The 16430-nt window shown below is 39.5% G+C and overlaps 1 protein-coding gene across 3 annotated transcripts in view; it reads right to left on the reverse strand.

Annotated features, from left to right (window-relative positions):
- lef1 (lymphoid enhancer-binding factor 1) overlaps positions 1-16430 on the reverse strand; it is a 49700-nt gene that overhangs the window by 3464 nt on the left and 29806 nt on the right. The window contains exons 5-10 of one of the 3 annotated variants that reach the window (XM_067403860.1): positions 15401-15491; positions 14044-14163; positions 12102-12264; positions 11274-11381; positions 9834-9882; positions 8771-8811 (exon numbers count right to left, since the gene is read on the reverse strand). In XM_067403860.1, coding sequence (XP_067259961.1) covers positions 8777-8811; positions 9834-9882; positions 11274-11381; positions 12102-12264; positions 14044-14163; positions 15401-15491 — 566 coding nt within the window. In that variant the 3' untranslated portion in view covers positions 8771-8776. Of the gene's footprint in view, positions 1-8770; positions 8812-9833; positions 9883-11273; positions 11382-12101; positions 12265-14043; positions 14164-15400; positions 15495-16430 lie in introns of all 3 variants that reach the window. The other 2 variants (XM_067403859.1, XM_067403861.1) reach the window with 2 other exon arrangements.

Raw genomic sequence — 16430 nt, forward strand, 5'->3', positions numbered from 1 at the left:
AAACCTCTGATGGATAAAGCGAGAGAGACAGAGAGAGACGGATAAAATGCAAGACTAGTAGCGGGCTCCTCCCTGGAGCGGAGGTCGAACGCAACCTTTTTCTGTGAGATGTCAGTTTTGCTCCACAACCCCACCCTGGACCACTTTCACACATAAATACACTCGTACACCCATGTGGACGGCTTTACCACATGTGGATGAAAGGCAACTACTTTTCCAGGGAGATCTGACCCTGGTGCCGAACGAGGAGAGAGAAAGAGAGTCACAAAATAAAGTGAGGGGGGACGCTTTTATTTACCTCCCATGCCCACCCTTTTCATCCCATGATCTCAAAGCTTCCCTGTGCCCTGCGCCCCCTTCCTGGAGAGCGTTTTCCTTCCCAGCCGCAGATGAAAAAGGCTGGCATGCTTTCCTGCCTTTCCCCGCCAGCCTCCTGTTGGAAGGGGAGGGGGCGAGTCGGGGTGTTTGGAGAGGTTAGGACGGTGCCGTCGGGCCACGCTTTACAGTGCTCTCCGATACAAACGCAGGGATTCAAGAGCTACTTCCCATTTGCGCTGTGGAATGTCGAGGCCCTGCTCGCAGGAAATGAAACGCTCCTCTGTATTCGAGGGCCAGCCTCTATCCGTCCTTCTCTTCGGCTCACTCTGCGGTAGTGAGGCTTTTCTTTGAAGTGTGGGAGGTTAAGATAACAGGCATGGCCCTGTGTCACTCAATTGGCCCGTTCACCTCCTGGGGCAAATCAAAAAAGCCTGCAGCTGGGACCAACACACCTCCTTTCCCCGGTCTAACCCTTCCCTTTCCCCAAAAACCAGAGAAGGTAGCTTGAAGTGGTCGGAGACCAGGAACAAAACTGGAGATAGTTGTTCTGCAGTTTTAAGTTTGGTGAGTTCACTAGGACGCAGCACTAACAGTAGGAAAGTTGCTTTCGAAAATAGTCAATGATAAAAGGAAAATAAAAAAATTCTTATTGAGTATTCTTGGCTAATTTCCAGTAAAAATATCTAAAAATCCTTGAAATAAAATAAATATTTTATGACTTTGAGTTCTACAGAGAATGCATTATATGAATGTTTTATCTTACTGTGCTGTAAAAAAATCTAAATCTATATAAAGTAAAATTTATGAAAAACAGGATCTTTAAAAAAAATTTGCTTCTAGAAAATACATTAAGAATTAAAAATACATTCACTGAAAAAAAAAAAAAAACATATTGCATCTCATGTAAATATATCCTATTTCAAGGACATTAAGAAGTCTTTTTTTTTTTCTTCAATGTGCCTATAAAAACAGTGGAAGTCAAGGGCGAAAATGACAACAAAGGCCCTGTCCCAAATGGCACCCTAAACACTTGTGGTCTTCCTACGAGTCTGCACTTTCCTGACGTAATGCTACACGTCCCCAAGCCTGAAAGTGCATATAAAGTGTGAAATTTGGGACAGGGCCAAAGGATGTGCAAAGAGGTCCATAGTAACAGCAAAAAGGAAAGACTAGTTGTAAATGCTCTCGAAAATTCTTTAGAGACGGATTTAAATCCGATCACTCAAACCACTTCCAGAGGTGGTTAGAGACGAATTCCAGATGGAACTGGACAAGTGTAAATGCATCAGGTTGTTGAAACCACATATGTAAATTTTACTCCTCCCAATATAGAAAAAAATAAATGTGTTAGAGCGTGTCATAGGTTGAATAACATGCTATAGCAGATACTCAACATAAAATCACCTTCATTAAAGGCACAATATGTAATTTTCACCACTAGATGTTGCTTATTCAAAACTAAGGTGTATCTTGATGATGCCTTGATTTTGCGGAATGATGGTAGGGGTTGTCTTCACTTCTACAGCTGGTGGAAGAGAATCCGACAAGACAAGAACAACACATGGCTTGAGAGCACAGCCGCTTCCACTTCAAGTCATGCTTATGTGGGGTACACAGCGCTGTTTATCATATTAGATAATCATTTGTGTGTTGAAGTTGTTATAGTGCTACTATAATGCGTTCGCTCAACGGCTACTACGAGACACTTAATGAACACTACAGTAAGCTAGATCGATATTAGGCATGGTAAAACATGGTACTTGCTGTAAATCAAGAAAATGAGATTTAAATAATAAGACATGCTGTGTTGAGCGACACTTATAACAATGATTAGTTTTCTGTGTATGAATGTATTCAAACAGTTGCTCACCTGTCTGATATTGTAATCCAAAAATCGTACATATTGTGCCTTTAAGTAGTGAGACTAAATGATCTTACTAGCGCTGATGCCGCTCTCTGTCCTATTACGGTCTTTGATCTTGAAATTAGCTGATAAATAAAATGCAGCTTATATCTGTTGCTTTCATTGATGCGAACTCTGTTAAATTTGCATATAGCGGGGGAATTGGAGAAGGTTCAAAACTTTACAATGAAATACTGGCAGGGAAAGAGTATGGACGAAGAGCTCAAATCTGGGTTGTGTTAAGCCTAGTCAGCTGAAAAGGTCCACTTTCACACCAAACTGACTTTGGACCAGTGACCTTGTGTTGTAGCACTTGGATTGGTTTCTGGTTTGGCAGCGTCCTTCAAGAAGTCCATAAAAATTCAACAGGCACTATAACCAATGATCTGTTAGGAGGAGGACGGGTTCAAAAATCCCCGGCTTGAGTAATAAAAACAGCACCTGGATGAAAAATCTGATTTAAACAAACCACTTCGTTCAGTCAGCACTTCCTTTGGCCCTGAGACAGTAACATTAAAGAGGGGAAAAACTCCTACACAATTACGTCTGTATAACTGCAAACCAACCGTGGCTGGGGCCTTTCTCCTGCGATCTCTTTAAAAAGGCAGACCAAAGAATGTTCACCTCAATAAAACCCTTAAAACAAGAAAAAACATCAGGTGAGGGTAGGGGACACGAGAAGGGTGAAGGCTTGAGTGGGGTCTGCCCACATCTGAGGAGCGGTGGGATGGGAGCCCAGGAACTACGTGCTCCTGCAAAGCCTGAGCTGCAAGCCAGGGCGGCACTATCAAAGAGCAGCACAATGACTGCTCCCCTCCACCGCCCGGCCTCTTCAAAGGCCTCGCCACCGCTCGCAGTCAGCAGCGGGAGGGAGGGAGGGAGGGAGGGATGGGGGAAGAGGAGCGGGGGTTCCGCCTGCTTTCACAATAGGAGCCAGATTTACTCCCTAGGAGAGGAACTCCAGAAAAGAGCAGACGACGGCTGGGGCGTGAAAGAGCGAGATCGAGGGGAGAGGAAACGTAGTAGACGCCACATAGTTTACTGAATCCTCTGCTGCTTGCCGTGCTACAGTAGGTCTACATCTGGACACATGTGAAACCATCCAAAGATCTAAACCAAAGATCTGATGGGGGTGATCTGCATTTCGCATATTGAATACAACATGTTTGTTCCTTGCACCTACATACTGGCAAAACTCCCAAACTCTTTTTATAGCGCTGCAGAGTTTCTTGGCAGCAATACATGGAAGGAAACCTCTGGGTTTCCGCTGCCCTAAGTAATATTAATCAGTTTATTGTAAGTGACTCATACGGTCATACTCGAGGGTTGAGCGTCATGCAGAATTGAATTGAGAATTCATTTTAAATTTCAATTCAGATCCTGAATTTGAATCGAGGTAGGAAACAGAATGCAGTATTGCAGTTCCAGTCTGAATGAGGAAGAACACAAATGAAGAATTGTATGGATTTATTTTGATTTCACTTCTTCTTCTTCTTCTTCTTCTTCTTCTTCTTCTTCTTCTTCTTCTTCTTCTTCTTCTTCTTCTTCTTCTTCTTCTTCTTCTTCTTCTTCTTCTTCTTCTTCTTCTTCTACTACTACTAGAAACAATGTATGTCAACACAAAGTCTTGTCTGAAAGTTTTGAAAAAAGATAGACCGATGGATGGATAGATAAATAAATTGAAATTGAAATAAATTCATTTATTTTTTGTTCGAGAGTTTAAAGTCCCCATGATATCAAAATGGAAGTTTTTTGGCTTTTAGTATGAATATGTTAGTCTTACTGTTATCTATAAGCTAGTGTGTTCTAAGGTTGGGCATCTAAGGTATAATGCCGATCCGATACAGAGTATCCGATCCGATATATTAACGATACATGTGTGGCATTTTGCGATGCAATGCGATACGATTCACATCCAATCACGATACGATGCGATAATTCAGCACTAGCTAATTAGATCAAGTTTATGTGGTGATGTGAAAGAGGATGTGGTGCCATTGAATTAGTTTGATTAACCAAGTAAAACCAATACTTTTTTATAAACTGGCTTTTCAAGTGAGATATCAGATTAGTCGTACTGCCCGTGTATTTTACAGATGCGCGGCATATTTTACAAATTGCATCTGTCTTGTCAAGTCATCCGTCTTTCTTGTAAAATCCATAGTGTTACCAAACTTTAGATTTAAAATTCAGTGGAGGATAAATTATGTTTGTTTTGCTTACTCCTCGTGCTTCCTGACAACTACCTTTGGGCGCATCACGGGCTTCATCCGCGCAGCTGATACATTGAGTTGTAGTGTACACACATCCGCAAGTCCGTTGCTTAGGCCTACTTAATGTAGGTCGATTAAATTATGCGCAAAAAACAGGTTGACAACACTTGTTAATAAATAAAGAAATACATTCTGTATTAAAAGGATAAGCTGTATCTCAGAAAATCTGATGCATCTCGATATACTTCCAAAATTTCATTCATCCTCTGCTGCTCTACCGATGCACTCGCATCGTGCACGCGCATGACCGCGTATCGATACATATCGGTTAATCTTCCCATCCCTAGTGTGTTCCAAAACAACGTCAAATTTCACATTTAGAAGATAAAAGCGTTCAAAACACACAGTCTCTCACTTCCGTCCAATACGAATCAACGATTTTGATGACATCATGCTGCACTTAAGCTTCTCATCAGATTTTCTGTCCAATCATATGCTGTCTAGAATCTAAAGCGTCCCACCCCCTACATTATAAATAGACGCTAAAGCTGCGGCTAAAATCAGTCACTTGTTCACACATTTATTATTTTTTACATGATAAATGGCACATAGTGCACTATATAGGGGATCAGGAATGATTCAGACTGTAAATATGCTTTCTATTGGGGCGAATGAAGTCTGGTTTCGCATAAGTGTCACGCAAACCGCAGGACACACACAGTCTGCTCCGGTCCAGAGAGACGACAGCACAGAGCAGATCATATGTGTCAAGGCACTTCAGTGGGCCTTTAAGAACTCTTGAAATTTGAATGTTTATAAGCCATACAAACAGGAGTTGGAAATGACCTGTACTGTATTGTATTGTTTATATATTTCATCATACTTGATGAATTATGATTTGTGGAATAGGGTGGAAGAACACTTTCCCATTTCCCAGAGCAAATTCTGAAAAAACCCTGTTCTTGTCTGTTGAATTTAAATTTCAGTTCAACTTCCTGTGCATGGTGTGGCCAATTAAATTCAAATTTACACTTATTGACTGAAAGGGAAACAATTCTTTGAATTCTGCCCAACTCACGGTACATGTTTTTACCCAGGTCCAGTTGATGTCCAAACCTTTCCAATCCAAAAACTTCTGGCAGGCAACTCAAGGTACTCAGTTCCAGCTTACTATAAATTGAAAGGATTTTTAGGCACAAAGGGTATCAGTTATTCTGCCTTTCACTGGCTTGAGGCAGAGTGGACATTAAGAAGAGAGACAAGGCGCTCTCATCAGCACACAAGGGACTTTTAGTTTCTCCCTCTCATGTCTTTTCATCAAAGGCTGACATCTGACTTCTGGCCTCACTCATCACAGACATAGAGCTGGGCAAAAGACGACCCAATTCGGGCACAGCTGTCCAACAGCACTTGCTTCACAGAGCAGGCTATGAACTCCAAAGTGGCCAGTACCTCTAATGGCTTCCCACACTGCTCCACTATTGTCAACCTCTGGAACACTGAAAGCTTTCAAACCTTCAGCCGACCACTCCCAATAGTACGGTAAGCCTCATACAGGGCTTGCCAACAACGTCAAACTTGAATAAGAATGGAGTCGCTATAAAAATCAAAAGTGAAACGCCGCAGAACAGTCAGCGTAACACAGAGTCAATGTCCAGGTGGCAACAAAGCAGCAAGTTGAAATGTGCCAGACTGTGGTGACTCACAACCTTGGCTTCTTTGAATGACTAAGACTACATCTTCAGAGCCAGATTCCATTAAAAGACCACCATTGTTACACGGCTTTCCCCATTCCCAACGAAGAAAAAAAAAAGCACAGTGGCAAAAAGTAACAGCCCTGAGGGCATGTATGCCCCAGCTCAGATAACAATCTCAAAGCCTGCAAATCACAAGGGTTAGTCAGACAAAAGCTCTCACAGCTAAATCTGAGAAACAGACACAGTTGAGAACAAGAAGAGGATGTGGAAATGTTGTACGAGCAGGAAAAGTGGGATGTGCGAGGAAGAAAATTCTATAACCTAAAATTACTCTAATGTACATTTTTATTTCAAGTCAGAGTTAAGGATTATGTGTCATGAGGCATCTAAAAAAAGACAACCTGTCCTTCATCCCAAAAATAAAATGGTAAAGAAACCCATGAAAATACCTCAAATTACTTGTTTTCTCCCTGAGAAATCCCCTATTCTCAATCCTGAATTCCTTACACATACAGGCTGAATTCCTGTGAAATATAGTAATAGATACACTGCAAAATAAAAGACTTCTTAAAGAGTTTTTAATTAGTCATTTTTTACTTGTGTTTTCCAGGAAATTATCTAAAAATTATTCAAATAAGATTTTATTTGTTTTTAAAGTATGTGCAATACCGTTCAAAACTTTGGTGTCAGTACGATTTAAAAAATAAATAAATAAATAATTTTATTCTGCAAGGTCTTATTAAATTGATCAATAAAAACATTTATAGTGTTCCAAAAGATTTCTGTTTCAAATACGTGCTAAAAGAAAAAAAATGTATCATGGTTTCCTCAAAAATATGAAGCAGCACCAATGTTTTCAACATTGATAACAATAAGAAATGTTTATTGAGCAGCAAATCAGCATATTAGAATGATTTCTGAAGGATCATGTGACACTGAAGACTGGAAAATGTAGCTTTGACATCACAGGAATAAATTACATTTGAAAATATATTCAAAACAGATAACGGTTATTTTAAAGTGTAAAAATATTTGACAATATATTGCCATTTTTACTGTATTTTTGATCACATACATGTAGCCTTGGTGAACATAACACATCTTTCAAAAACATTAAAAAAAAAATCTTACCGACCCCAAAATTTGGAACTGTCCTGTATGTTCAATACATGTGCATTTTGTTTGTTTTTTTTTAAATTAAACAATAAAAATAACTTATGTAGTGTTGCTTAAGGTAAATTTATTTTGTTCAGGTCATTTAACTGGATATTTTAACTGGAAAATAAGATTTTTTGCACTATGCATATGCTATTATGATCCCATCAATTGTCAAAAATGTTATAACTCTTTTTATTTAAATGTTTTAAAGTGTACATTGTCATTTGTAAGGTAAATATAAATAAAGACAAATTTGATGTTTCTCAGTCTGTCAGATCTGCATAAATTGACAAGCAGTGGCAATATTCTCTGCTTTATGTATATTAGTTTAAGGCTGCCATGATGAATCAGCTGGGGCGTCCATATCCAGCTTGCTAATTACTGAATCGAAGATAGAGGGCCTTTTAGCTGCGTTTTCAAAGCTATAGCAGCCCACAGAAAGAGAAAAAAGAAGAAAGAGTGTGAAACGGTCCAATTTGTGTTCGGGTGCCACAGGGTAGTGAACTGATCAACCGTAAAACCTTTGTCTCGAAGGTTTTTGGGAAGGACCATATTTGTCACATCTGCGCAGCTTTCATGACAAAAAGAAGCGGAATAACAGGATGTGGGGTGACTTAATAATAAGAGGGGAAATTAGATGTTTTCTTGCTCACATGATGCTGAAAGACTTTCACCTGACGGTAAGGATTCTCTTTGTTCAGAGAACTAAATTCTTTTAGGCCATTTGCGAGTTTAATCACTAAAAAATTTTTTAAAAAAAATAGCACAGTGCAAGCCAAATTTGCTGGCAAGGGTTTCATTCATTCACATGGTTGGCTAGATAACACATGGGGGCCATATGGGTGAATGCTAAAAGAGTTAGCTTACATCTGGGTCGACTCTTTCAAAACCATCCCAGTTTCCAAATGTTCTCAAAAAAAAAAAAAAAAAAAAAAAAAAACGCCAGTCCAACATGGCCGTGAGCCACAGGATTGTATGTTGATGGTGCATGCCAAATATTAAAGATGGAAGGAATGAATGAGGAAAGAAACCTGATAGTGTGGACTTGATGTTCTGAGCCGACTTTGTCAAGATTATTCTGTTCTGTGATCTTTCAAACAAGTGGTATGCTTGCAAACTGTTCTTGATAAAAGCATTGGTCTTCTGAAAATACTAACGCACCACCCAATGCCACAAGCCACACATCAGTGTACAGGAAGAAGGGATGTAATGAATTTCTTAAACAGAGTTAGGAAAGAAAAATGACTTGTCACAACAATTCCTCAGTATGTTCGGAAGACTAAACCCTTTAACAATAGTGCACACACACAATGCAAACAACAGCTTTCGTAATACAACAGTGAATGGTTGATTGGTGAACTCAAGGTTTGCCTTTAGGATTAGTCTCATGTTTTTTTCTGATTGCCAAGAACCACATTAGAAAATAGGGAGTTTACGACATAATGACTCAATCAGACCAGAGGTATGGAAGAGGCTCTTACCATTGTTCAGATGTACGCCGTTTTCATTCTCTGGCCTGTACCTGCAGGAAATTGTAGCTTTTAATTACCAGGATGTGCCTCCAAGTAACACATAAGTCCATCTCTGGTCTTAATTGTAATTGTAGGGCCAACAAACAATTTGCTGGCATAGTTAACACATCAACATTGTTCATTAAACGAACAGTTCACCCAATAATGAAAATATCCTGTCATCATTTATTCATGTCATTTCAAACCTTTATGACTTACTCTCTTCCAATGAACACAAAGGGAGAAAATATGAATAGTGTGCTGAACGAGTCATTCAGTATGATTGTTGTGAATTGGATTAAATGATTTATTGAAAAGATCTGACTCAAAAGAACGTTCCATTCACAAATTTGTCATATGGATATTTTAAAGAGAGCTTTTTTTTTTTTTTGCTTGATAGTACTCATTCTTCAAAAATTCACCTTTTGTGTTCCATAAAAGAAAAAGTCACATCCATATGGAATACATGAGGGAGTGTAAATGATGCCATTTTAATTTTTGGGTGAACTATCAATTTAACTCCATTACACACAACTCTAAATTATATCATCTAGACTTAGCGCCAGATATACATTGAACTGTTAGATGTACAAGCATACATTGCTAATGCATTTATAAAAGGGCAAATAGCCAGAAAAGATAAAAACAAAGCAGGAAGCACATGGACTTTAAAACAGACTAATCCTAAAGACTTAATCGTGAGGAGAAGATGGAAAGATGGGGTGGTTGGGTGTGTGCTGTTCACAATGTTGTGAAAGTTACAAATTAAAGAAATGTATAGAACAGTAAAACTGCAGACTTGTGGATTTTCAGGCATCCAACAAAGTCTTAAATTCATAAATGTTCATGTTGACTTTAGAAATGTCCTTTTATGGTTGGAATTCGCTGTGTGAAAGCGTATATTGAGCATGCGGTCTCCCATCATTAACCACTTGCCACCATTTTCACAAACTAAGTGACATTAGCTAAGTTAGTGCGTACATTAACAAAATAGAACAAATTACAGCAGGGATAGAAGGTTTCCGAGTCTTACCTGAGGCAGGTTCCTGGATCTTTTCCCTCTTCCGCTTCTTTTTCTTTCCCTATAAAACAGCCAGGGGAATATTTAAAGGGCCGCCACAAAAGCATAAAATGTCTGCAAATTTGTTAATTGTCCAAATACTCCTCATTAAGCTGAACTGTAATAATAAAATAAAAAATACAATGGTCCAATACCACTTCCTAATTCTTCTGGATTGCATGGCCTAATCACCAATCAGAAAGTTAAACAAGAATAAAACATCTGCCCCTGCTCCAATTGACACGACAAATACTCCTCTAGAGTGAGAAGTCTGGACTGCTTTAGGATTTGTAGCTTACCCAAAATCCCCTGGCAGGATGACTATAGGTATAGATAGTGCCGCACTGTCATTTTGCAGTCCAATATGAGCCATGCTTTGGTTGCCTGCTGTAAAGTCTGATAATCCACTTATTCAGTCACTAATCTGTGTATTCTAGCCCTGGCTGACAGAACCAAGAAGCCCAGAGCAGTAGAAGCGTCAATGACAGTGCAGGGATACGCTCAGAATCCTTAGCACTATTAAATACAAGTGTGCTCCCACCACTAATATATAAGTGGAGATGAAAGTTCATCTGTCTTTGAAGTGTTTCTTTTTAGTCCTGTTGCTTTTCCATTTGGTGATTAGTGTGAAAGCCAGGTTTTAGTTTTAGCATCACATTCTGGCACTTCATATTGAGTGAGATTTATGCCGGTTAAAACTTCACACCATACATTTTGGATGTGAATTCTACTAGCTAACTGCCTTGATATCTGTCACACTTGTATAAACTAAAGGAATAATTGTAGAAAGTTAATAATATTGAGTAAATGTTAGCAATTTGTCCTTTACGGAAAACCGACAGCTTTTCTTACTGAGGTTCAGTATGTGACAGAGCGACACTCTGAAGGCAGTTACTCAATAGAATGGCTATTCACATCACGTCAAAATTTTTGACACAAACAAATGCTTATAATAAGATGATGTAATTGGCCTCATTCATGTACAATTTACACAAATTTGTTCTACTCGCATTTGATGCCTAATGCAACTCTTTCAAACAAACAATCTGAATAATCATCAGTAGCAGTCATTTTAAAACAATGATCAGCCATTTTGTTAAGGCCAAGTTGATTTTTTTTTTTTCATTAAATACAACAAATCACTATCTATCTTGTGAATTACTTTCATTATTTATATATTTGAACAGGATTTTAGAATTTTCTATCAGAAAAACCTACTTATTTACAAAAGGTTTTTCATAAGATTAATAGAAATCAAAGAATATAGATTTGTGAATCGTTCCTCTGCAGTAGTAAGTATGCATACGTTTTTCACTTTTGAAGACATTCACTGCGAGAATTATATTTACTCTCATGCGATCAACACACGACACAACTCTCACTCTCAGGCATTGTGTTAGTGTGGACACTTACATAATTGTCTCTGGCAGACCATCCTGGGTAAAGCTGCATATGGAGCTGCCGTTCCTTGCGGGCTAATTCGTAATACTTAGCTTGCTCTTCCCGAGATAAAGCATGCCACTGTTTGGTGCAGAGGGAGATTAGAGAGAGAGGGGGAAAAAAGTAGTCAATTACTGACATGCACTTTTAAGTTCCTTCCAAAGAGACGCGTGCTGGCGTTTGGCTAAAAATCCTTGTTAACTCAAACATTGCGTGAGTGTGTGTGTGTGTATGTGTGTGTGTGTGTGTGTGTGTGTGTGTGTGTGTGTGTGTGTGTGTGTGTGTGTGTGTGTGTGTGTGTGTGTGTGTGTGTGTGTGTGTGTGCACGTGTAAATGTGTGCGTGTGTGTGCGCGTGCCTGGGGGTGGAATGGAACATGATGAAGAGATTAACATATGCAGCGATGAGAGAAGGGAAGGAAAAAAAAGAAAAAAAAAACACGAAACTTTGATTTCATATCAAAACACTGGTTCCAATTTAGCGGCGCTTTACTTCAAACCATGTCAGGGTGCAATTACCCCACACCACCGCAAAACGGTCCTTTGCTGTGGCTAGCCGCCTCAAACCGCCGTAAAGCATTAAATATGTTTAACGGTTCCTCTTTTTCCAATTCCGAAAAGGAGGAATACACTGTTAAACCAGCTACCTGCCCAAAGGCCTGATTTCTGAACCGTCAGCTTGTGTGTTGGTGTACTTGTTAAATTGAGTTAGGCAGAAGTGCTAACTACGATAGACCCCTTCGTGAAGGAAGTCTAGTGGTGCAAGAGATCTCCCAAGGCGTGACAGTGAATCAGATACGTACCCTCCGGCCGAGGATCTGATTGATTGCGGCGCTCTCCTTCAGCGTGCATTCGGCCACCACATTGGCACGCATCTCTTTCATATACAGCATGAAAGCGTTTAGAGGTTTCTTGATGTGAGGTCTTTTGGGCTCCTGCTCCTTTCTCTGCTCATGCTGAGGTTTCCTGGAGAAACAGGAGGAGAAAAGAGTTAAAAAAGGGGGGAAGAATTATTAAGTGATACAGGCAAATACAAAGGGGAAAAACACTCAGAGGGTGGTGTGAAAGCGGCTGCCACAGCGACGCCATGGCGTGTGAGAGCGCCGAATGTCTGATTCCAACCACCAATCAGAAAGCTGCATGAGAGAACAAATCTGGGAACCAGTGCTGAAAAGCTAGCAGCGGCTTTTAATTATGTCCAGTTGGGTGCTTTCATGCAAAGAGATTACTTCACCAGTAATGGCAACCAAACCTTCATATTCCCTCTCTCTACTCTACCAGAGACCCAGTATTTCACTCCCACCTAGGCCATGTTTACACCTGGTATTAAGATGCGTTTTGGTCGATCAGATCACAAGTGGACTTGTCTCTTTTGTTCACTTTCAACCACTTCTGTCCTGATTTCTTCTTCGAGGAGGGTCTGGGTGGGTAAGTGTATGGGTTTTATCAGATATTTCAATCTAATCGACAAAATAAGCTCATGCAATTTACATATGAAAGCGTACGAAGACGATGTAAAAACATACGGAGAGCAGCAGCTTTCGTTCCTGCTCTGGCAGCAGCAAGACCGGATGAACGCTGTGAGTGTGTGTAAGAAATCAGGAATGGTGAGAGAACATTGTGTTTGGTACATTTTTCATCTTCGAAACCAAACTTGGCCTTTAGCCAACAAAGTTTAAATCCCGTCTGGTTAGCGCATTTCCCATACTGTTTGTGCATTAGGTCAGTAGGCAGAGAGTATGCGGCCTTTAGTGGCTGTTCGAACACATACGACCACATGAGCGTTTACATGTTTTCAACTACCTCTGGAAGTGGTCAAAAATGGAGAAGCTCAAAACGTTTTAGACCCTGTTTACACCTGTATTTAGTGTCGTCCCCTTGTAAATCGATCCCTGATGGAAACAGGGCCCCAGACCTGATACCTCAAGCCAACTGCCAATCGTTGAAATCCGATGTACCAAAAATCAAATTTTAGCTGACTGATAAATGGCCGATAGTAAAGTTCTGTAATATTTTGTCAGAAGATTAAAACTATTGATTTTAGTTGCAAAGAAACGAAAGTAGCAACAGATCTTTTTGTATTGTGATGTACATCCCAGTGTAACGGATTATTTAAAAAAAATGTAGGATGGGAATTGGTTGGGCAGTGTTTATTAGATCATTATTAAACGGTAAAACTGCCTCAGAAGTCAGTCCGAAATCAGTTTAGTGATACCTACAAAGTCACTGGCTGAGGTAACTAGTCAGCTGCCTACATATTTAGACACAGTCTAAATGATTGGAGAAGTCCTGCATACGTCACCAGAGAGAAGTCTACCATTTTCACTGGAACGACTAGTCATAACAATTTGAATAAATGTTATGAGGTCAAAATTTGTTTGGATAGATTAATTGTTCACAATTAAGATCTATAATATGCATGTAGAAAATCAAAAGTGTGGAATTTAATGCTAAAAGGGAATTGAAAAATGGATATTCATTTTAATATTTACTAAATATTACATTTAACAATGTTATTAAATTAATAGTGTTTTTAAAGATTAACTATGAGTGTGAGATGACGGAAATAAGCATGCACAAATAAATATACTATATCAGTCAATATATCCCATATTAACCAATACCAATAAAATAAACAAAAAATCTAATATTGGTCAATAATCAATGCAATGTAAATAAATGTGCTATCAGGGAACATAAAGACATTGATTGTATTTTTAGCATGCTGTAGAAAGAGACACTCACATGTGCATCAGGTCTGTGTCATGCTGTGGTTCGTGTTTCACCTGCGGGTTGACAATGGCGGGATGGGGGATTCCCGTGGCATGGGGTCCAGGAGGGCCTGGTACCATGTGATGAGAGAACCTGAAAGTGAAAAATAATGTGTGTGGGTTAATGTGTCATTCACCATCCATACTCATAGCTTAACCTTCTGAAGATTCAAGCTCTCAAAATAAAATAACTATGTAGCCAACATATGTAATTTTGCAATCAAGTGGTTCTGGTGACGTGCAAAATTCGGGTGGAGGGCAAGCAATGAAAATTAGAATGGAAGAGATGGAGAAAAGTCCATACTGTGCTGGTTTAGAAAGGTATAAACAGAAAACGTGATGTTGGACATGGACAAAAACGGGAAGGTGTAGTACAATTTTCGCCTTTTCTACATGTAAAAACACACTAAGGGAAGCAGGTTGAGGAGGTGACGGGGAGAAATCTAATAATGTCACTGATTTAACCCACTGCCTATCACTCAATAAAATAATCACATAGCTGAATGTTTTTGAAAGTTTTGTATTTTGTTTTGGTTTATTAATTAAAATTACATTTGCGAGTATGACTCTCATCTGGCTTGTGAATGATTATAACTTGCACACAGCCACTTCAAAACAGTTCACAAGCTTCTATGGGTTTGATTTTGGTTGTCATTTGTTGAAAACGGTGAAAAAAAACGGTGTCTGTCTGCTGAATGTGACCCTCCGATTCTCCTCTGTGGCCATATTACAAAGACAAGTTACATTTACACCCATCCAACAAAGAAATGGATCGACTTCTGTTGAACATATTTATTTTTATTTATTTATTTTTCTACCAGATGATGGCTGAAGCAGCAGCGCGTGACACTGTTCTCATGGTAACCAGATCAACATTGTGAACGGAAAACTGAAGTGAAAACACCAAATATCATTCAATGGGATAAAATATCTTCTCTTCCCTGCAAATAATAGCATGAAGAATGTGAATATTTTACCAAGTCAAAAACAAAAAAGGTAAGCAGGTATCCATATTCATTTCAGTATCAGCAGATGCAAAACGCTATTAAAAGTTAAAGTTAAAATACGATATAAGTTATGTAAACAAAAGCTCCTTGTGGTTTCTCGGTTTGATAGATTTGAGCAACCATAAATGATGCAAAACATAGGAATTTTGAGTTTCTGATAGAAAAAAAAAAAATAATAATAATAAAAAAAAAAAATCACTGCTTGCCCTCCAGCCGCATTTTGCGTGCAGCAATCATGTGCAAACAACCTATACAACCTGATCTGCTTTCGTGAAAATCATTTGTTTATCTTAAATGTAACCATTTGGCCATGTGTGCACTCACCATCCCAGCGGAGGGGTCATCTGTCCAACTCCCCCAGGCGAGAGGGAGTAGAAATTGGGAATGTCTGGTCCAGGATGATGCCTGGGCATACCTGCTTCAGGATTCAAGAAGAAGCAGATGAGAAAACGACAGTGGCGTATATTAGTGTGAGAGACACATCTGGAAAACAGCAGTGTGACATCAATGTGTGCTGCACAGTCGGGCCCTACGGTCCGGTGTGGTGCATAAGCGGATCATGAGATAATTAGGAATGCTTTTGCGCTGTTCTAATAAGCCCCGCTGATATGATTCACGCTGCTTATGGATGTCAGTTGGCCTGCGGTACTAAGCTTCTCAACTTCACCCCAAACACACGCGTGCGCGCTCACACAAACACACATTTGCACCAAGGTCAAGACTGTGTTTGTGTTTAAAGACTTAAATCAAGGAGGGAAAAGTGAAGTAAGGCCCTAGGGCTAAATTAAACTGTCAAAGGGGTGTCTGTGGATGACAACAAAGCCCTAGGGATATATATACACACACAGCAAGAACATTCCATTTAAAAACAACCCCTGCATCTCCAACTGATCATTTTTCTCTCCATTGTTTCACATGGAGCTCTGTTACTGCAAAAGGCTAAAATGGGCATTAAATTGCCACGTTAAGCACTAGATAACATCACTGTCTTCCTCATGCACAGCCTAGGTGACAGAGGAAAAGACATGACATTTTTTCTTTGGAATAATATGCACAGTGCTTTCTATGCTAAGGACTGAAACATTAAACACTGCACATTTACCTGAATTCTTACTGAAAAAGATCTTGAAAAGGCTAATTTTTCCCATTTTGTTTGCGTAAGTGCATTATCCATTCCGCCCTCAGCGTATTATGTCTGATGAATAAGTGACTCCATGTTTGTGTATGAAAACAGAGCAAGTTTTGGATCACTGGCCAATCTGCTTGTGGCGTGCAGCCTCGTTCAGGCTATTTATAGCTCTCCAGACCTCCTCCACTTCATCACATCCTGTCTGCCCTCTCCCTCGCTGGTTCA

Source organism: Chanodichthys erythropterus, chromosome 12, assembly GCF_024489055.1.
Source record: "Chanodichthys erythropterus isolate Z2021 chromosome 12, ASM2448905v1, whole genome shotgun sequence".
In the NCBI taxonomy this organism is placed as follows: Eukaryota; Metazoa; Chordata; class Actinopteri; order Cypriniformes; family Xenocyprididae; genus Chanodichthys; species Chanodichthys erythropterus.